We start from the raw sequence: 23617 nt of genomic DNA, 5'->3' as shown, positions 1-23617 counted from the left end.
AAATCTATTGCGCAACTGATGGATACAGTTAAAATATTATTATTTTGGTGGTAGAAAGCTAAAAATGCTAGTGTTACTTTATGTTTTCATATGTGGTGGCAGCAACCCTTAGTCTCTTTGGGTATCGGTTGAGTGTAATTTTTCTTTTTTGCTTGTGGATGCTATTGTTGCGACTTTGTTTCGTTCTTCTCTGCACATCTTGTGCTAGGGAGTATACCTTTTTATTTTGGTAATATATTCATTTTGTCTTGTTAAAATAAATTCTTCTAAGTGTGTCCATCTAAGAAAATTCTAATGTGGTTATAAAACTTTAATTTTCAGTTATCAAATATAATGTTAGTTGAGGATTAATTATGAGATGTACTTGAATAATAGTATGGTTAAAGTTAATAGGATGATGAGTTTAGTGGATTAACTTCCAATGTTAGTTAAGTTAGAATGAGTGTCGAAACTTGACATGTTTTAGACGATGATTTAAATTGATGTGATATTAAATGATGATCAAAGATGAATTATTTGATGATGTGTAATGAAGAACTATTTGACGATGTGTAATGAGGAATTATTTGACGATGTCTAATGATGAACTATTTGATGATGTTTATTAATGAATAATTTGACGATGTGGGTGATAATGAATTATTTGATTTGTGAAAGATTGTGCCACTAAAAGGTTGCCCTAGTGGGTGATGCAAAGTCCAAAAAATTATGATTTTGGAGAAAACAAAGATGATTATAACAACAACAAAAAAACATACAAATAATTTCTATTTAAAAAGAAACAAATATAATAAGATTATTAAGCTGCAATAAAAGGACAAAAATGTTTTCACTTAAATAAGACGAACAAAATTTCACTGCTGTCTGTAAAATGTGTGATGACCTCAACCCGCAAAACAATAAAACCGCAAAAATATTCCGTTCAGTTAACCATACAAAACAAAACACTAATACGAAAAGAGTGATGCTACATCCAGCGAATACAATCATCATGAACATCAAGATGGATATCACTGTGAAACACCCAACCACTTGGAGAAGTTGTCAAATTCTGTATAATCCGAATCCGAGACCATAGTGTTGTACCAAGCTTTTCCTGCTGCCTTAATGGCAGAAGCTTCCTCCTGAAACGAACAAGGGAAAATAATGTCAATTTTAAACAATGAACAATATTGAGACAAATGCCTAACAATAAAACATGAATTTATAATGTGGGCAATAGAGCAAAGGCATCATAGAGAACACAAAATTGTCATACAAAAAATCATTCAACCCCAACAACCAATCCTTATGCCACTAAGTGGGATCGGCTCTCAAATTATTAATACGTAGACCTTTCGAAAATTTATAATGTTCTATCAAATACCATATTTCTATCTAACTTACTAATACGTAGACCTTTCGAAAATGGACTATGATATATGATATGAAAGAAAAAGTTATATTTGAAACAATATGAAACAATGATTGATCCTTAATTACATCATTTGAAGAAAACACAACAAAACGAAGCACATAGGCATTGAAATGAAACCAGGGTAATCAGACTGTATGTTGTAAATCGCAAATTACAGAAAATAAAAATTAGTTCGAATTCCACTATGATACGGCGTTGTAGCACCGCTAGTTGGCAATACTTGGAACTAAATCATAGTGTAACAGCAGCCTATTATATAGCCACCATCTACTTGACAACACTAACTATCATAAATTTTACATTGCATGATCAGACATGAACACATGTCAATGATAGAAATTCAGTTCAAAGCACAATACAAATAAAGTGCTATTGAGATCAAAATGCAATTAGAACATAATTCAATATAACATAATTCAATATAACAAAATTCCACTGTGATACATTACACTAGAGGAAGTCTTGCTTGGACACAAGCTTTTGTGCACATCAGTTAGGTGCACGCAAACAAATACATTATATTCTAAGTAGACATTTATTTAAATATTTTCTCCATGCCTTTTCTCAATTATGTATGTGTACCAAAATAGAGTGTCCAACTGGCTGTGCAAGCATGTACAATTCAAATCAAAGTGCAATTAGCACATAATTTCTAAGGTACATAGAAACTAGCAGAGAATAAATCAAACTATAGTACAATTCAAATCAAAGTGCAATTAGGCTTAGCACATAATTCAACATTCAGATTTCAGTATAATACTCGAAACAATATTCGTCAAAATAATGAAACGAACATGCCCACAAAATGAAACATCAAAATCAAAAATATGCATACAAGTAACAAAATATAAATATAAAAAACACCATTTGAGCAAAATATTTAATTGATGGAAGTAAAAGTATCACCTTAGAAACAGTCTTCCTCTTCTTGTCAAGCTTCTCCTTCTTAGCCTTAACCCTTTCAGCCTCAGCGAGCAAAGCCATCCTCTTAGCAGTCTTAGCATAAGGATTAAGTCTAAGCATAACATTAAGATTCTTAAGAGGATTCTTCTTAAGTGTAGCGCGTTTAACATCCTTCTTAATCGGCCTCACAACACTCTGCACCTCATCACTGTTAATAATCCTAGTCAAATCAGAATTAACCATCTTAGCCCTAGGTAAAACATACCCTTTTTTCTTCTCACTACCCTTATCAAAAGTCCCGTAAATCGAATCAAGTTTCTCAAAAGCCGATTTAGTCCAAACAACAAACCTACCCAAATGCCCACCAGGTGCAAGTTTCAAAAGATTCAATCTCTCAACATTAGTAATCTCAACACCAGGTATATTCCTAAAAGCTTTCACCAATTTCGCGCCTTCGGTACCATAAACAATCAACGGTCCCTTTCGAGAAATGTACCTACGGTTACGCATCTTACCTTTCCCCGGTCGAATCCCAAGACTCGCTTTCGCTTTCTCAGCATCAGCAAAAGCTCCAATCTTCTTCAAAACACTAATAGCTTCCTTAGTTTTCTCAACTCCTTCAGCTGAATCACCAACAACAAGAGGAAACTCAGGAACAGTTTCAATCCTATGACCACGAGCTAGAACCAGCGATGGAATCGCGGAAGCAGCGATAGCGGAAACAACGGCGTAACGCTTCTGATTCACATTGATTTTCCGGTGCCATTTACGCCAGATTCTTGTCGGAGCAAACATACGACCACCACGACACATGTTACCGAAAGCAGCTTGACCAGCACGGTGGGTACCACCTCCGGCAACACGAGGAATACGAGAAACGGCACGGCCAGTTCCCCATGACTCGGCGGAGGTTTGGTGACCGGCTTTACGGCTCACGGCGTAGGGTTGCCGGGAGTTTTTGGAAATGTTGGAGTGGACAAAGTTAACGATATCGGGACGGATTGAAGCTCGCATTACATCGGGAATTGGGAGGGTAGTTTGTGAATCGGTGGCCATGTCGGAATCGAGTGTTTGGACGGTGACGAGGGGTCTTGCGGCGGCGGAAGCCATTGTTAGGGTTTCTATGGTGTGTGCGAAATGTTTGTGTCTGAGAAATGGGTTTATATATGTTAGGGTTTTATTTGAATTGGGCTTTGGGCTAAAATTTTGATACTTAAGTTTTGATGAGAAAATTTTACCCCACATCCCTACATTTATTTCTTAACCCTGACATTAGATGAAAACTATTCATTTTATCCACTTATCTTATTCACAAAAGTTAAGTCTTTTAGACAACTTTTTGGAGTAAAAAGAGTTCTTGCACATTTCCTTCCTATTTTTTTCCGTTTCTTGGTTTTTATAGAACATCTTATTTATAACAGTTCTTAAATCTCTTAGACAACTTTTTCGAGGCAAATAAGTTGTTGCATATTTCCTTTCTACTTTTTTGCCGTTTCTCTATTTTTTTTAAGAAAATGATAGTGTATGTTATCTTATCTTATTTATAAAAGTTTTTAAGTCTCTTAGACAACTTTTTGGAGTCAAAAAAGTTGTTGCACATTTCCTTCTTAAATTTTGAAGCTTGTTTGCCAACCGTTATTTTGGTGATGTTTTAATTGCGAGCTTGTTTTGGCTAATCTTTGTAGCTTAGACTTATAATATGTTAAAGCACCTTAGTAATCTGCGGCATGATGTTCATTATACCCTTTTGTCAAAATTTTCTTCATTCACTATAAAAATTTATTTTCTGCACTAGTGAATCGATTCATTGTTATCTAAACTGTATCGACTCACTAGGCCGTAGTTTGTCGAAAACACCCGTAAACAAATTGGCACGCCTAGTGGGACCATGTTTGAGCAATTGATTTTCAAAAACTTTTTCATTGAAAACATTTTTCAAAACTCATCTCCTTGAGAGATCCGTTTTTAGAATTTCGTTACTATTTCCAGATAACATTATTACTAAAAACACCAAATTGTTTATGTATGCATTTGAGAATTGGTTGAAAGTGAGAAAAACACAAGAAGGGGGGTTGAATTGTGTTAGATTTTTCTTTGTTTTCTCCTACTTAAGTCACTGATCAGAAGCAGATAGAGTTCAATTTCTAAAGTGATGTTCATATTCTAAATGCAGCGGATAAAAATATATATATAGAGAGAGAGAGAGAGAGAGAGAGAGAGAGAGAGAGAGAGAGAGAGAGAGAAGAAAGACACCAAGCAATAATACATGTGACAAATTAGAAGTAGTTCTGTCCCCCTTGCACTTCCAAGGAGAGTTTACTAAAAAATGTAATATTTGATTACAACTGCTCACTTCTAAACTTAGCAAGAGACTTCAAACTACTCAAGCACAACTGCAAGAGATTTCCTATGCTCAAGAACTAAATCAAGAGACTTCCTATGCTCAAGCACACAAGCAAGAGACTTCTATTCAAACAGAATTACAAGGAAAAATGTTTGAGGTTGAACACTTGATATACAATCAATGGTGTTCACAATACAAATCAGATATAGACTCTTTAAGACTTTAGAAAATCTAAGATATGAAAGTTGTTAAGAAATTCTAAGTGAACTTTTGATGCAGAACAATTTTGACAGAGTTTTAGCACTTGTAAATTGTTGTTGAGTCATTGTCATTCTCTAAGTCTTCACTTATTTATATAGAGGTGTGAAAGAGACGTTATGAATTGCCAGGACATCAAAAAGAGTCGTTTGAATCTTTGATCAATCACATTTGATCTTTTTCCTGATTTGGTTATTGTCATATGAAGGATCAATTTCAAATCCATTCCAAGTCTGAAGGAATATCGTTGCAGGAAGAGTTGTTATTCTTTTCTTATAGCAGAGACAAAACAAAGAAGTGGAGGTAGTGGTTGTACACTTCGTACAATTGTCATTTTTCAACGCTCTTTAAAGAACAAGCATCCAATGCCTTCAAATCCTTTTGAATTAGTCGTTGCTTCACTCTTATGGTCTTTTGCAATGTTATGCGTGATTAAATCCTTTGAACAGACATTGAAGCTTTAATTCTCTCAGCTTCTGATGATCTTCAGCTTCTGGTGATGTTGCTTCTGATGAACTTGCTTCTGATGACGTTATCACTTCAGAAGCACTTAACTTTAGAACCTCTTTTCTTCAGATGCTTCAAGCTTCCTTCTTGTTGATTCCATTGATCTCATTTGTTCTTCCAGAACCTATACTTCAAAGAGACGCTGCATATCCAATTGACAATTTTTAATACCTTGTTATCATCAAAACTGTAAAGGGTAATGTTAAACACATTTTGTGGTAAATTTATGGCTCGTGCCAGTTCATCCTCTTCACAACCATCTTCACAAGCACAATCTTTACAGGTAACCACTCATTTAGGAGATTTAAACGTGTTGATCGCCATGGGGGCAACCATGGCTATGCCAGTTTCGACGGAAACGGGAGAAACCGCTCCCTCAACCGTTTCGACGTCCACTCTAATGACACGACCAGAGATGGGAATCTTTGTGCCCCCATTCACTGTTGGTGTTCCTTTGACTACCAGTGTCCCAATTTCTCCTTTAGTCAGGCCTAGGCTTGATGATCAAATCACAAATGTGCAGAACTTTCCTAGGGAACAACTGTATGGTATTCCAACTTCGATGATGGAAAATTTGCATAATAGTGCGTCCACATTTTCAGACCAAACAAATCCGTTCACAATTCACAACACACATAGTCCCCAAAGTTCTAGCATTTTTGGTCGAAATACTCTACCAGTCTTAAAAACTAATTCGATGAATTTGTTAAGACAACAAATGGATGAGAGTAATCATGAAATGGTTAATTCGTTGGCACAACAAATTGGTACCGTGATTAACCCTTTGATACGGGATACAAACTGGAGTTACGAAGCCTTAGCCACACAAATGGGGAGGATAGCAGATTTCTTTGCTCCTCCACAACTTGTTTACTAACCGGTTCCACAAATCCAAAACCAACAACCATTGCGGTTGATCGAACCAATGGTTCAGAGGTCACAACTTGTGCCTCATGTAACAGCCCGATTTTCGTTAGAACTATTTTTAATTATTTTATTGTGTGTTCATTTGTGCTTGTGTGTGATTATTCATCATTGGGTGCATTTTCATGGGTTTTCGTGCTAGGGGGTAAAATTAGTAATTTTGGTGAGAATTATTTTAGTGTTTAGTGAGAACCATTATTTTACTAAGTTACTAGTGTAGTAATTAGTATTTTACCGTTAAGTGACCGTTGTTAGTATTTTACCGTTAAGAGTGTAGAAACATTTTAGAATTGAGTTGGAGTGGGTTAAGTCCACTAAGGATTAGGGTTAAGCCCATTAGGAGAATAGCCTATATAAGACTTGTTTTAAGAGAAAATATCACTCATTTTCATTACATAAGATATTTTGAGAGAGGTAGAGAGAGAAAGTGAAGGAGAAGAGGAAAAAGGATTAGAGAGAAGAAGAGCTTGAAGATTCAAGAATTGGTAGAGATCCTAGGAGCTAAGCGAACGCGTAAGCGAACATGCATAGTGAGTTCTGGAACCCGGTCGCTTAAGCGAACCGGTAAGCGATCCGTAAGCGTACATTACTGGTAGCTACTGGAACTTGTTCGCTTAAGCGAACCAGGTGGTCGCTTAAGCGAACCGGTGAGCGAACAGTGAGCGACTAGTAAGCGTACATTACATGTAGTCACTGGAACTTGTTCGCTTAAGCGAACCAGGTGATCGCTTAAGCGAACACTCTCAGTTCCAGAAACTTTGATTTTTCATTTCGGGTCTTAGGGGGCCAATCCGAGCTTTGTAAAATGATTCTTTCAACTTGTTTAACTACTATTTGAACCTCTTAACCTACTGGAACATGTTTAGCTCATTCAAACTTGGGATTTTCCATTTTGGGTTGAAACTTGGAGATTTTTGGGAATTCTGGATTTTGTTGAATTGAACTTTTATGAAATGAATGAGATTACAAGTTAAACCTACAGCTCATATAGACTTAGGTAAGACTTGTAAAGTTGGTCAAACATCTTAATCATGTTAAACTTAGATTTCAGGTGGGAATGTGGAAGAAAAAAAAAAGTTAACTTGGGTTTTAACATATGAACTTAAATTATTCTTTGAACTAATGTGTAATAGTTTGTAAGTAGCTTAAGCTCTTGATTACATGATTGATTAAGATTATTTTGTGAATTTTCAAACTTTGTATTGTTACCTTACTTTGAGAGTTATCAATGTTGATTGTTTGTCACTTGATACGGTTTTGTCGGAAATGATTCCTTTAAGTCAATTATATTATGATCTGTTGTGACTAGTTTCATATGAATAAATGAAGATGTATGAATGAATTGGTGATATGTTGATATGATATTTATCATAAGATGTTATATGTTCTCCTACTTGGAATATGAGACAATTGGATTGGTGAAACTATATGAAGTAGTTGATTGATGAATGTGTATTGATGATTGTGATATTTTGGTGGTGACTCTTAATTGAATAATGACATGTTGGTTGTGTGGATGTAAATGCTTGATAATGCAATTGTTGTTGAAGTTGTACAATGTAATTGGAGATGTACTTTTACATTGTGTTGTTGTAAGTTGTGGAGTTGCATTATTTGGTCTTTGCTATGTCCATGCATCATTGTCATATGAGAAATGTAAAAGGAGGTGTACTTTTACATAGTTGTGCGTAAGAGGAGGTGTACTCTTACATATGATGTGCGGTTGGCATCATGGGGTAACGGCCTAGACGTTGTTGTGCTTTGTACCACATGCATGTAGGTGTCGGTGTTAGGCGCATTGCATAATTTACATGAAATTAATTGTTGCATGTGATGAAAATTTGTTGAAGTTGTGATGAGATTGTGAATGATGTGAATTGTTGATAAATATGCTTGGTGAATACTTGATTGTATTATCTTGGAATGTTATGTAAATGTACATATTGAATTAACTGTTTATGTTAAGTACTTAGAATTAATTTATTCATGCTTAACTGCTTATGTGGATTATGATTGATGTAATACTTACCCCTAGTGGTTTTGTCTGCCTACCTGTCTGTATGGATGGGTAGACATTGTGCAGGATTAGTTGCTCCGATGAGTTGACTGATGTTTGGTCAGATATCGGGAGCTATCTCCGGTATCGGTTTCGTAGGGTCTAGGATAGGCTATGATCTAGACGTCTGTTTATGTTGGTCTAGATTATCTGTTGGATTTATTCATGTTGGAGATTTACCCTTTTGTCGAGACTTGGAGAACATTTATGTTGATGTATTTTTGATATCATGACATGTATGCTTCGAAGTATTTGGTTTATATACGCTGCGACTGTTGAGATTTTTATGCATGCATGTTGAATTTGAATTTTGTATAATGACGCAGTGTCTATTTCTTGAATATATGTATTATTCGCGTGTTTTACCGTTTTAATAGAAATAGGCCGTTACACCTCAACCCCAACCTATCGAACTAGTGATTCAAGGTCAACCTGAAGTGGTATTAGTGGATAGAAACCATGATGCCGATGAAGTTATTAGGAATGTCGAACAACAAAACATAGGAACACATAAAAATATAGTCAATTTGGTCGAAAATATAATGGCTCAAAATGGTTTAAATATTGGCCTACATAGGCCAAACTTTGTTTCTCCTTTGTCGGAATTGGTATTACAGTCTAAACTTCCTAGGGGTTAGAAAATTCCTAAGTTCACCAAGTTTGTAGGTGATGCTAGTGAGTGCACTGTCGAACATATCGCACGATATTTGACAAAGGCAGGAGATCTAGCAAATGATGAGAATTTGAGGTTGAAATATTTTCCAAATTCTCTAACAAAGAATGCCTTCACGAGGTTTACTACTCTTACACCACATTCGATCCAAAATTGGACTCCATTAGAGAGGTTATTCCATGAATAATTCTACATGGGCCAATCTAAGATACATCTAAAGAAATTGGTGAGTGTCAAGAGAAATCACACTGAATACATTGATGATTATCTCAATAGATTAAGGTTGTTAAAGGCAAGGTGTTTCACTCAAGTGCCTGATCATGAGTTAGTTAAAATGGCCGCTGGTGGCCTAGATTATTCCATAAGGAAGAAGCTAGACACTCAACACTTGAGAGATATGGCCTAGTTGGCCGATAGAGTTCAACATGTCGAAAGACTAAGGGATGAGAAAGCCAGAACTCAGAAATATCACAAAAGAGAAAAGGTTTCTTATGTTGAATCAAACGAAAGCGACTAAGAATTCGACATAGCTTTTGGCGCTGTCAATAGGAAGGAGGTTGACATTGCTGAACTAAGACCATGGTCCCCTTATACGTGTAAATCGTTAAGGCCCTTAAACGGGAATAATCCTGTCGAACAAAGCAATGAAAGATATGATTATCTATCGGAATAGAAGTTGAAACAAGAGCTTATGTTGTAGAATGTCAAATGGTGGACATCGCTAAAGATGCAAGATACGTCGAAGATACTACCCCAGAGCCTCAGTTCGACGAGAAGTTAAGGGCAACCTATCTTACAGTTGAAGAAGAACTGACTGACTTCCTCAACCGATGCAGGCTGAAGAATTCTGAGGTAATGCTTTTCCTTAGATGTAGTGTTGTATTTGACAAAGAGGCAACCAAAGGCCTTGAAAGTTCTATCCCAAAACCTAAGAAAAGAGGGAAATGGTTCGATGATCATAAACCTAAGTTTTCCTTTACTAAGAGTTATATTCCTTTCATCAATAACTCTTCGACTACCAATTTCGTCAATAAAAGTGGTCAAGGAAAAGCTTTTGTTCCTTGTGCACCTGATACAAAGTGGGTTCAGTCGACCCATAAGAATGTGCAACATGGGAAAAACAATGTGGTGAAATGAAACACCATAATTGTTGATAACAAAAATGGTGATGCCTTTGCGTCAAAGAAGTTTGCTTACAACAGCAATTACAAGGGGAAGACCCCCATGACAAGGACTCAATGGAGAAGGTACCAGAGGTTCAAAAAGGCATTGCTTCAAGCCGTTAAGACCAGACTCTTGACATAGGACCGAATGTGGAAAATCTAAGTTCCCTAACCTTAGGGAATGATGAGGATGATCATCACATCTAAGCAAAATGCTTATACCAAAATCACGGTTGTTTAGCCGGAGCATGAGATTAAGAAGGCCTTAGTGGCTGGCAGTTAGAAAAAGATGGTTAAGAGACCATAAATAAAAATACTATTGAATACTTAGGTTTGAAGCTTCAGGAAATAATGGTCAATTGGCCATAAATTTGATTGTATTTGTGATAAGGAATTTTTATGGTCCCTAATTGAAAATCAAATGGTGAAATTTGGCAATAGTTGTCTTGATATTCAAAGTTTTGGGTAGAAACCAAAAGAGGTGGTTGAAGCCAAAATAGATGTAATTCTTGTTTTGTACCTTGTTGCCAGTTTTTCAATAACAAAAGTGGGGACAAGAAGTTATGTTTATTAAGGATTTCGTTACAAATTTTCATTTATTTGCAAGTAGTCTTTTGTTGCAATTAATTATTATCCTGAAAATTGAAAATCTTTGTCATTTACAATTTGTCAAAGGAACGAATTTCTTTTGATAATGTGTCGAAATAAAAGGCATGTACCGGAGAGTATAAGCCTATTGTGTGAAAATAAAAATAGCACAAACATCTAATATTCAACAAGAAACAAATATTCGGCTTTGAATTAGCAAAATAATGCGAGACATTGCTGAAACATTACAAAATTGGACATTGTTATGTCACAACACAAAGCATAAAACACCAAATAGAAGAAGAGGAAAAGCTGAAATCAAAGGTTACAAACGGAAACCCGGAAAGTTGGTGTCACGGTGATTTTTGGATATCAATTGTGACTCACCACCGATCTTTTTTTTTTCAAAGGAAAAGGGGAAAAGAAAGAATAACCCTATAAGAGATCAAGGTCCGGGGGTTGGTTACGCAAAGAGAAGGTTTTAAGCACCCTAAACGTCTATGGTATTCTATAGGAAGCTCTTGTTTTTAATTATCATGTGCTAAGTTATTGCTTGTTTATTTATAAATAAATGCCTAAAAAATTCTAAGTGTGAAAGAGAGAGGAATGTTTTTGTTGTTTTTTTATTAATTTGGTTCAGAAACTGAAGACTGAAAGTTTCAAAAGATTTTTCAAATGTTGTTATTATCACGCCTATCATTGCAGAAGAATAGAAGCTTGGAGCAACAACTACTTCAGAGGAATTGGAAAGCATTGGATGCTTATTCTTTGGAGAACGTTGGAAAAGGACAATAGTGCAAGTGTACAACCACTATCTTCACTACTTTGTTTTGTGTCTGCAATAGTACAAGAACAATAGCTGTGACTACGCTGGTATTCCTCTATACTTGGAATGGATTTGAAATTGTTCCTTCATAGGATAATATCAAAATCAAGCAACAGATCATTGGTGATTTGATCAAGCTTCAAACGACTCTTTTTTATGTGCTGGAAATCAACAACGTCTCTTTTACACGTCTATATAAAGGAGTGAAAACTTGAAGATTTCCAAGAGACTCACAACAATTTTACAAGTGCCAAAACTCTGCTGAAATTGTTCCACATCAAAGTTCACTTAGAATTTCTTTTCAACTTTCATATCTTAGAGATTGTAGAGTCTTAAGAGTCTGTATCTGATTTGTATTGTGAACACCATTGATTGTATATCAAATGTTCAACATCAAACAATTTTCTTTGTAATTCTATTTGAATAGAAGTCTCTTGCTTGTGCATAGGAAGTCTCTTGATTTGTTCTTGAGCATAGGAAATCTCTTGCAGTTGTGCTTGAGTTGTTTGAAATCTCTTGCTATTTTGAGCGTTGAGCAATTGTAATCAAATATTGATTTTAGCGAACTCTCCTTGGAAGTGCAAGGGGGACAAGACTACTTCTGATTTATGGAAGGAACCTGTATAATTGCTCTCTCTCTCTCTCTCTCTCTCTCTCTCTCTCTCTCTCTCTCTCTCTCTCTACTTATCCGCTGCATTTAGTTTATGAACCTCACTTCAGAAGCTGAACTCTATCAGCTTCTGAATAGTGACTTCAGTAGAAGAAAAGAAATCACAATTCAACCCCCCTTCTTGTGTTTTTCTCACCTTCAAGTAGAGTATCGTATCGACATGGATTTTCATTCCAACTAGGCAATTCACGTTACTTATTATGGAACAATAAAATAAAATAAAAGACAAACGGGGTATTCAATTTAGTTTGTTTGCAGCAAAGCAAGAGATTGGAGTTAACCTGTTTTGATTGCAGAATGTTAGTGGCAGTAAGGGTTCTTCGAATCCCCTCTATTTATTTGTTGGATTTAATATCAATAGTCAAGCATTGTTCAGATATTGATTTTACGCCTTCTATTTAAGTGACGAGTTCGTGGGGTTTTATTTCCTACCAGCAGTCGAGTTGCGGCTACTAATCACACGGGTTTGTACGTATGGGGACTTAATCTCTCAGAGTTACTTGAAACAATGACTTGAATTAGGCTTCCTAAATTCTCAATTGTCCAAAAGGTTATCTCGTCTATTGAGTCTTAGAAGTACATCAACATATTCTCCTTCTCGGCAGTTCTACAAACGGGCAACCCTATTTCATCTACCTTATCAAGGATGAAAAAAGAATAAAGTTACTATGTTGATTTAATTACCTGAGGTGCATAGGTGCTAATTTCCCGTACGTAATTGTTTTTTTTTTTTCGTCTTTTGGGTGTTTCCTTCCATATATGATGTCTTGGGACTTGGGAAAAATTCCTCCCTTTGTAATGTCTTTCAAGACCTCTTGAATCTTCATTCACGGTGTTCCCAAGATCTTTATAAGTCTTTAAGATGTTTTGATTTGCCGATTTGCATGATTTATTCTTGGATTACATCAAAACACTCTAGAATTGCTATGTTTTGGAAAAAACTAGAATTACAAGACTCAAATAGAAAACAATACAAAATACCCTAAAAGCCATAGGCAAGTGTTCTAATACTCCTCTATCTTTTTATTTATTTATTTTTTTTATTAAAACTAAATAAAAATAACTGAAAAATATGCTAAGAATAACGTGAGATGACATGTTATCACTACCCTAAACCAAACAGACCCTTAAAGGAGGTAGGGAAGAGTAATTTACTCTAAAAACAAAGAATATAAAATATAATATGAAAAAAAAAATTGATAAACAGAATGGCCATTGGACATTACAAGTTAAAATTCATTTATTTATTAATGAGTTTATTTTATTGTGTGAAGTCTTGCAAAACATACATATACTTGTTTGATATTGTTGCGAGCCTCCAAGCCTTAATCACTATACACAAGCAGGGGTATGGTTAACGCAGCAACGACACATTCTATACCTACATTGATTATAACAAATGAAAAAATCACATTGTTCCTTGCACTTTACCTTACACTCATGACAATATTGATCGGTGCTTTCATCGGTGCTCATATCTAGAGATTGAGTTGCGCCACACACTTGAGTAACAACGAGCATAATCACTAACATCATCATCATCATGGTGATACCTTTCTTTAACCCATTGACGACCATAGCTCTTCTCAATGTTTATATTTCATATATCTCTATTCAATGTTTTCACAAAACATTTTATAGCCATAAATTAGTAGATGGAATTTATTATTAATGAGTATACCTTTTTTTATTTTGAAATATTTGACTCAATGTTCATATTGACGTTGTGTAACCAAAAAAAAAAATATTGACGTTTAAACTTTGATTTGACTCAATTTTTATATAACTTATTATATCAATAAATTAGGAAATAATATTTATTGCTAATTAATGTGTATACCTTTTATTTTATGTTGAAATGTATACCTTCATTTGACTCAATTTTTATATTAAAATGTAGGAAAATTCTACGGTAAGGTCCTTCAATTGACTTTTATATTAAAATGTATACCATCATATTAAACACCTCACTAGTGTTATTGTGTTGCCTTTTACACTATTTATTTCTTTTCTCCTTTTTGGATTTTTCTTCCTTCTATTTCAAAAAATATTTAAATAAGCCTTTTTATGATAATCCTTTTTATAAAAAATATTTCATTATTAAAAATAAATAAACCCAAGAAGATTATGAACATCATCACCATCTTCATACCTTCATCATCTTCTTTATTGAACAAAAAACAAAATAGCTACTCAAATACACCTCCAAATAACATGAATCTCAATATTTTCTTCTCAACACGAAAGTCAATTACCCTAATTTAAATCCAACTCATTTGTTTAACCCAATCCATTTTTTCAATTTTAATTTAAAACGATTTACATAATGATTATTTTCGTCGTTCAAAATCAGTATAAATCGCTCGGTCTAATTTCAGGTTTCGATGGTCTGAAACGGGTTAAAATGACCCGGGTGAAGGTTGAAGACGGTTTTATTATTTTTTAATCGTAGTTGTTATTATAAATAGGAAAGAGCGAAAATATTAACAATTGAATGCATGCATCGCAGTGGTTCAGTGAACTTATGGTCGTGGGTTCAATCCTTGTTATTTTTATTTTTGTTTTACTATCACGTTTTTGATAAATATGTCTTACATTTGAATTAAATAATTAAATCAAGTTGAAATAATATTTTTTAGGCTTAATTGAACTTTTTTTGGTTACATAAATTTTAGGATGAGGGGATGGTGCCCCAGTCCAAAGCAGGGAAGACCTTCGGGCTCAAAGGCTTAATTGAACTTAGGTATTCTAACTTTTTTTTTTTTTTTTTGCTTAATGGGAAAATGTTGAACAATAAAAACGTAATAATAAGTAATGACTACCATTAAATTCTAACTTATGTTTTTGGCTTAATGGAAAAATGTTGAACAATAAAAACGTAATAATAAGTAATGACTACCATTAAAACGCCCTTAAAAAAAACTAGCATTTCTGTTTCTTCTTTGAAAAAAAAGCCTTAAAAACATATTAAGTGTGATTTAATTTACACAACTAGCATTAAAAGCATTAAATATGTATTAAGTGTGATTGAAAAAAAACATTAAAAACGTATTAAGTGTTTGCAGAATAAATTAATATTTTTTTAAAGAAGAAATATTGGTATCGAAAATTTGATTTAAAAAACAGTATCGAAAATGGCTAATTAGCTCGCGGAAATTCGCGTTAATAACGATATCGAAAACATTTTACGTTTCAGAAAAAGAAAAAAAATATCAATACCATCACATAGAAATTTACTTTAATGCATAAGTTTTTTAGATTTTACTTCAATTTGAAAAAAAATGTTTTTATAAGGATATAAAAAAATTATATTTTATACACATTTAAATTTTTAAAAGGAAGTCTTTTTTTTTTTTTTGAAGAAAGACCTTCACATCATTAACTAGTATAAAAAAAAAAATGATTGTTCAAATGAAAGGAGACGAGTTGGACTACATAGATTCAAATGATAAAGAAAACTTATCCAATGATTCAGTGACCCAGTAACCTCACCGAGTCGATCATCGAAAATCAGTGAGTTTAATTTGACTTTTATGATAGAAATCGATTGAGTTCCATGAAAATCTACTACGGCACCACTAGTTTCTATCATTATATGCAAGGTCACAAATATTTATTTACATTTTAATAAAACAAAACACATAAAAGTCACCTTGCATATATTTTTTTAAACAAAAATCCACCTTGCATATAGTAGTATGTTTTGATTAGATGCACATTTTATTTTATTTTTCCCAAGTGAGATTCACGTTATTTTAGAGTTATCCCAAAAAAAAAAAAAGTTTTGAGTTAAAAAAATTAAAATAGCAGTAATTGTACACGGCTATCTTTATGATTTTCATAAGGTGCCGTAGTAATATGCAAGGTTAAGGTTAAGATTATTTGGAGTCTATCTTTATGTGGATACATAAAATCAAATTAATTTCTCATTATTTCTACATTCCATTTCAGGTTAAGATTATTTGGAGTCGTAGAAAATATTTACTACTCATTCCGTGACTATTAGTTATTCTAAAACAAATAAAGATAAACATAAAGTAAAAATATTAGCTTATGTTGAAAACGTATGAAGATGAACTTAAAATAAAATTAACTTGAAAAAAAAATATAGTTTCTGTCAAAGAAAAATATAGATAAGGAACATTTTTTTTATACAAAATATAGTTAACAAACATGAGTGTATCGGAAAAAACATTAATATTTGGAAAGAAACAAATCATGATATGATAATTATATACTACCTCCGTTCCTTTTTAAGTGTCAATTTAAAACATTTTACACAAACCAATACATTCAATAAATGTTACTACTTTTGATAGAACAACGCATACTTTTACTATAATAACCTTATTCATTTAATCATTCACTAACTTCATACATTTCTCTCTCCGTAATAAATAAGTAAAGATAATATTGGTAAAACAATATTTAATGTTGCATTGAACTTCAAAAGTGACAGTTAAATAGAAGAAAAAAAATTCTCCAAAAGAAACACTTAAAAAGGAACGGAGGTAGTATTAATTAATTACAGTTTTCAATTTAAAACCGAGACAAATATATAAATTATTATCAAATAGCTAGATGTTGTAAATGGTGCATGGTGCAATTGATGTGATGTTGTTATTTGCACGACACTACAAATGCAGGTTCAATTCTTGCACAACCCATTTTTTTTAATTTTTTTTTATTACTTCATCTTCCTTCTCCAGACGGGTCGCTACGACCCGGTTGAAAACTTATGCAACTGTGAACCAAAAAACCATTACTTTAAGCTATTTTTTCAACGAAAGCTCAATTTAAGCACGTAATCATGAACGACAACAACAAAATCAACAATCCAGACAAAAATAAATAAAAGAAAACTTTTTTTGAGTTTTCCCGGAACTTGCAAAATACTCCGTCCGTTTCAAAATATAAGCAAAATTCATTTTTTAGGTTCATTCATTTAATATTGTATGTGATTCATTTAATGATGTATGTTTGATAAACTAATATTTTCTGGTTTGAATTCTCAATGGCAAATAGCATGTTAAATTGTCGGTGGAACCACAATTAATGCGACTGGAAGTGGTGGTAATAGGATGGATGTTAATATTTTACTTTGTTTTCTTAATTAAAATGAAAAATAAGAAATTTAATTGAAGATGTTGAATATTACAGGTGTTCAAATCAAAAGCAAAATAACTATTTAGAGATGAGTGATTCCTCAAAATCTTTGGAACTTATATTATTCTTCTCATTGCTTTTGTTGATTACCAATTACAATAAAGAATTAAATAATCAAACATTTAATTAATTGTACTGTTTTTTTTTAATTATGTAATTTCAATTTTTTTAAATAATCAAACATTTTGTTGATTACCAATTTTTTTAATTTCTGTTGTTCGTGAAATGGATCACCGGATTGTTCTCAAGCCTAACAAGTTTACTGACCTTTATTGCTTCAGTATTTAAACAAGACTGGAAGACCTAGAGATGGATTCAAGCTATCATTTTGAAGAATAGATCATCTAGTGGTTTGAGTATGTTATTTGTGAGTCTTTCGTGTATCATCTTGATGCATGTTTAGGACTGTGTTTGAGTTGTAAATTGTGCACTACTCTAAAGCTTTTAAGCAAAGAGTTAGATAGTGTGTAAACTGCAAAGCTGTGAAGTACGGTGTTTAGTTGTTTTGTTTGAAGGTAACTTCATTCTGATTGTATTTGTAATTTGAGAATCACAGGGGTTGTGATCAGTTGTAAGGGAATGAGATGAGATCTCAGATCCAGGAGTTCCTAGGTTGAAGTCAGTACAGGTAGGTCCTAGGTCATATAGTGCAAACGAGGAGTTTGCTGAAAGCTGTTGAATAAGGACTACACTAGTGGATTTCCTTCCTGGCTTGGTAGCCCCCAGAGTAGGTGATGTTGTAGGAAACATTTCATTCAACATCTGTTTCTGTATAACTTGTGTTGAAACATCGTATAAAACATCTTAAGTTTAACGTGCCAGAATTTCAAGGAGTATCGATGAGGAGTTTCAACCAATACCTCAATTAAATCTCTACTTCGACAACGGTATAAAATGTTGAGAAAGGGCAAAAATGTGATCAACTTTAACTTTTCATCACGCAGAAGTAATAATGATATGTTACACATTAAAAAGAAGAAAAAGTTAGTACAACTAATAATTTAAAATAAAATTTATAGTTTTTATAGACTACTATTTTTTTTTTCAAAATGAATTTATATTTAGAAGCATAATTGAATAAAGAGGTCTAACCTTTAAACCTACACACCTCAATGGAGTGGGAGTGGCAAAACGAATGAATCATAATGAATTTGGATGGAGAATTCTAAATAGGAGGTGGAGTTCACTCCAATCCACAAATACCAGAAATCAATTGCAAAAAATAAGTCTTTCAAACTATTTGAACTCTCAAGTCCATGACATAGAAGAAAATATTTACTATGAGATATAAAATTGATTTCGTAGGTTAGGGTGGGGAAGTTAAGAAGGAAAAAAGGTCGAAAATTCGATCCCACTTTCAACATAATGCTAACAATTACAAACAATATTAATATTGACCGCTTAAAAATAAATACAAATATTAATTCCATGGACTAAGTAGGCCAATTTTTAGTTGGTGAGGAAATCACATGATAGAGGACAACATAATACCATTAACACTATCTGTTGACAGTAGACACCAATTATAGAGGAATATGAATGAAATTTGATTCTCCTGTTGTTTATTTCATCAGCAAGTTGGTATGAGACTGTTGAGATGACTTGTGTAATTCTCATCATTTTGTTGTAAATAGTTATGCTATGATTAATGGAGTAAGACTCTGTCTTCATGTTGCAACTATATCTAACAAATGAAATTTGCTTTTTCCACTTCACACAAAGCTAAGAAATACCATGAAATGACAAGTCATCTTATTTTCAAAGTCACTTTTATTACATTTCCTTCATTGCAAAAAAGACACTTCTTTTATTAAGAACTTAATTAAAATTGTGTTTGGCCCCACTTCTTCTTAGAAGTAGAAGATAAGTGAAAATTAAGCAGGGCCAAACATGCTCGTGTGTGTCCGTCTCGCAGCTACTCATTGAAACCAAAAAAAGAAAAAAAAAATTGAAGAAAAAATAACATTAATCCTGAAAAATTGTTCCATAGAATGGGGAACAAGAAAAACAAAATGAAATAATATTGGAGGTGTCTCTGTCTCCTCTTTAATTAGATAGATAATGATCTAATCAGTTGAATGCACAACTTTTACACCATCAGTTAAATGATGTTGCCATTAGATAGATAATGATCTAATCAATTGAATGCACAACTTTTACAGCATCAGTAGATGTGGCTAAGCATGAAAGCTATCATCACCGTCCAAATAATATTACTGGAAGTAATGCGTGTTTCGATCTACATCCAAGAATTCCTCCCAAAGTCCATCTATGAAATCATCTTGAAACTCAGTAAGATGAACTGAATCCAAATATCGGTAGACATGAGAGGCCGCACGTGGTTATTGGACTATCCGGGCCCCATCTCAGAACAAAAAATCTACCATGTTCTGTCTCTAACTTTGTCAAATTCAGGGTTGGCAAGCCATATTGTGCCCATGAATAATCCAGTAGAGAGTATGAGACAGCTAATATCAAGATGATTTCTACATTATTGTACAGATACAAGAATCTGAATCTTCGTCTTCGTCTTCTGAGTCACTGACATCACTGCACACATAATTGGGAGGCCAAATGTGAGAAAATGATGATATTGTCTCAATAAATAATGCAAAAAGTGTTGATTGTTCAGGATCTCAATATTGTGAGCACATTATTTTGTGGATCGTTTATATCAGTTGGGCTGCAAGTATTAATGCTCGGGTGATCAAAAGATTACAACTCAGTACAATGTTTAGTTTCAACTTCAATCTAATGCTCTTTTATTCTTTTTTCGAATTTTCCAAAGATTCTAAGAAGCAATCAACAAGTGTTCACATTTTTAACAATATGATGTCATAAGCAACTTGTTAGTCAATAAGAGGGAATATCACATAACAGTACTATAACTAGACTATTCTACCTTAAGGGTCAAGAAAACTTCACAGGAAAAAGAGAATTTTGGTCATGTTTGGATAAACAATTTAATGAGCATTTATAGCTAGCACTTATCACATACAAACATTCAATATGGCAGATGTGTATACAAACTTCAATATGGCAGATGTACAAGCATCACACAAGGGTTTATGTATAAGCTATTTTTAAAACAAAAGTAATAATAAAGTCAAACTGTATTTATATAAGCTATTAGCTGTTTTTATCTTAGAGTGCTTACGGAGATGTCCTAAGTTGTTTGTTTCCATAAGCTCTCCCAAACAGTCCAACAAGGAATTATGTCAGTAGATAAACTCAAATAAGTCAATTCAAATACGTCAAAGACTTGATATGAAGTCCAAGGTATAAAAGCCAACCAACAATAGCTGTAAAGAGAAAATTGCAAGGTAAACATGAAAATAACATAGCTAGAGACAATTTTTCCAACAGAAAAATGTTTGCTCAAATAGCCAAAAGTTGAAACTAATTTACAAAAAGGAGAAAACAACAGCTGAAGTAAAATTAAAACTGGAACCGGGATGTAAAACAAACTAAATCTAGATAACCTGAAGAAGAATGAAAAGAAAGTAAACAAAAAAAGAATCACCAGTTCGTTCCCATATACTATGTTGAAACTTTTCAGCAGCAACAGAAAAATCAAAAAGTCAAATGGGAAAAGAGAAGAAAAAAAGACCAAAGATTTCTAAATTAAGGCTTAAGTACTGGTTCAAAGAACCTCTAAAGACACATAAATAACACAGAATGATGGCCAAAGTCCTATCAGCTTATCATTTCTACGTGAACTTGCATTTTAGACAGAAACTTGAGAGCAAAACTATATTATTCTCATCCTGATATCACTAAAGTAAAACACACTTAATTGAATACAAAAAAAAAAAGATGATCATCATGAATACATTTTAATGACCTAACTATAGCCAACTTCTGCTGAGATTTTCGTTCAGACCTAATGGCATAAATCAAAGTTTCCAAAGATTTCACCGACTTATTCTAGAGGAGACTCTTTTTTGTCATTAAACGTATGACCTTAGCATAACCATGGTTTTAAATTGTGGGTTTGCAACCGCAATTGCAGATGCAATATAATGGATTTTAGGGTCTCCACAATGACATCACAGCTGTAATTTTGACAGCATTCTTCCGCAACTTGCCTTCGCACCATAACTATAATCTACAACCATTCGAACATCAATTCACAAAACATTCCATATACATAACAAGTACCAATAACCAAGTCGATATCCAAGTTAAGTACCGGCTAACCCGGGGGACCAATCGCATTGTCCGCTAGTGGGGCCCAATTAAAGTCAGAGTAAAGCCCTATATAGGCTGACTCAACACAAGAACTGTTGACATCTGAGGGATTCGTACTTGAGACCTAGAGAAGAGCACATTCTTGGTCTCAAGCCATCACCATCAGGGCACCCTCTAGTAGTTATATAAAGAACTAGATTAACATAGCAAACATTCATGACAGCACATGTTCTTTTTTTGTTAACCTTCCGGTTCTCGGGGGAAAGGGACCCAAATAATCCGAAGTTCGGCCAGGAGGTAAGTAAAGTCAAACCACAAATTGTTTTATTCAAGAATCAAATTCAAATTTTTCTGAACAATTCGTATTTGGTAGAACTCATTAACCATTTAAGCTTAATTGAATGGTTATTCATGAGAGCACATGTTCTAAACTAGGTGGAAATACAAAAGAAAAGAAGAACAAAAATGTAAAATTAGTAGTATGAAGCACGATCACGACACTGACACGAATACGACACTAAGACTGAAGCACAGTCACGGTCAAACTCAGATACTAACACAAAAATTACATAATTCAATATAATCACAAGTGTCAGTGTCGGACACGACCCTTAATTAGAAGTGTCGGCAAAATACATCATAAATGTTCAAAATGGCATTGAATTTATTAAATTGAAAACAAGTTACTATAAAAGGAAAACAAATCAATGCAGAACACAACAATTCACTAATTCAGATAATTGTAATAATACACCAAAAATAAATAACAAAATTACATAAATAATAAATAATTACCTTGGTTCATATTCCAACACCTCAGCAAGCTGATTACCATTCTTATCATTCCACTGAACTTTCCTTCTTGTCTTACCAGAATTTCTTGACATACAACCTCTCCTAGGAGGCAACAAAGAATTAGAATCACTATCATCTTCACCATTGACATGATCTTCAACTTTTTCATCTTCCATAACACAAACCACCACAGGTGTATCCATTATGTAATTCTTCCCATCCTTAGAACCCTTCGAATCCATCAAGAACGTTTTACTTATCTTTCAGACGAACTCCAGATTACCAGAGTCTCTTTCGCCCCGAAAACCAGATGGTTAACACCAAAAACAAAACACATAAAAACAAAGAAAAGTAAGAATGGAATTTAAGAAACAATTTAGAGGAATCTAAGGATTTGGAAGAAACCCATTTGAGTAAAAATTGTATTGCAAGTTTGAAATCTTGAGAAAGATGAAAATTTGATTGGTGGAAATGAACTCAAGAAAGAGTCAACGCGTTTCTTCACAAGACGGAGGTATCAAGTCACACAGGAACAGTAGAAATCGAAAGAAAACAGAAATTGAAAATTAAGGGGAAAATAGTTAGAAGAGAATCTCAGTGTCAGAAAAAGAATAAAAATTTGTCGAGAAAATGAGGGAAAATTTTCTTATATTATTACAAAGTGACAACCCATCGGATATTTTTTTTTTTATTAACAATAATTTGGGGGAAAATTCCTCACACGTAACATAATAGAAATGAATAATTTGTTAATCATGATTAAAGTAAATTGAAGTCATTCATTTAGCTTATTTTATATGCTTAGATAAACTTCTATAACTTTTTTTTTGGTAGAGAAACTTCTATAACTTTATTGGTATTTTTAAAAACATGACTTTAATTGAAGTCATTCATTTAGTAATTAAATTGAAGTCATGTAGCTTATTTTAAATCAATGGCTTCATAGAGGTTATTTTAAAGTAACTAGTATGCAAACCCGTGTCAAACACAGACTAGAATTTCGTGATATTTAAAATATTAAGTAAAGATTTGATATCATTCTCATTTGTCTGGTTGTTCTCTCTGCAATGGGTCAATCCATGTCAGTGTTGGCTCCCTCGTAAGGCCCAACAATGGTATCATAGCTTATATTGACT

The 23617-nt window shown here is 33.5% G+C and overlaps 2 protein-coding genes across 2 annotated transcripts; both read right to left on the bottom strand.

The window, feature by feature from the left end:
- Positions 1-770: 770 nt before the first annotated feature.
- LOC11425489 (60S ribosomal protein L4) lies at positions 771-3472 on the bottom strand. Its single transcript, XM_003590120.4, has 2 exons — positions 2324-3472; positions 771-1124 (listed from the first exon to the last, which is right to left on the bottom strand). Exons 1-2 carry the CDS (start codon positions 3428-3430, stop codon positions 1011-1013), a joined length of 1221 nt encoding a protein of 406 aa, XP_003590168.1. The 5' UTR covers positions 3431-3472; the 3' UTR covers positions 771-1010.
- A 15971-nt stretch (positions 3473-19443) lies between these two features.
- Positions 19444-23165, bottom strand: LOC11428578 (uncharacterized). Its single transcript, XM_003590116.4, has 2 exons — positions 22482-23165; positions 19444-20045 (listed from the first exon to the last, which is right to left on the bottom strand). The coding sequence occupies exons 1-2, from the start codon at positions 22721-22723 to the stop codon at positions 19982-19984; spliced, it is 306 nt and encodes a 101-aa protein (XP_003590164.1). The 5' UTR covers positions 22724-23165; the 3' UTR covers positions 19444-19981.
- Between the last annotated feature and the right edge of the window lie 452 nt (positions 23166-23617).

The sequence above is a fragment of the Medicago truncatula genome, chromosome 1, assembly GCF_003473485.1.
Source record: "Medicago truncatula cultivar Jemalong A17 chromosome 1, MtrunA17r5.0-ANR, whole genome shotgun sequence".
Classification (NCBI taxonomy): Eukaryota; Viridiplantae; Streptophyta; class Magnoliopsida; order Fabales; family Fabaceae; genus Medicago; species Medicago truncatula.
The sequence above is the reverse complement of the archived record's forward strand: the minus strand, read 5'-3'. Positions and strand labels throughout refer to the sequence as shown.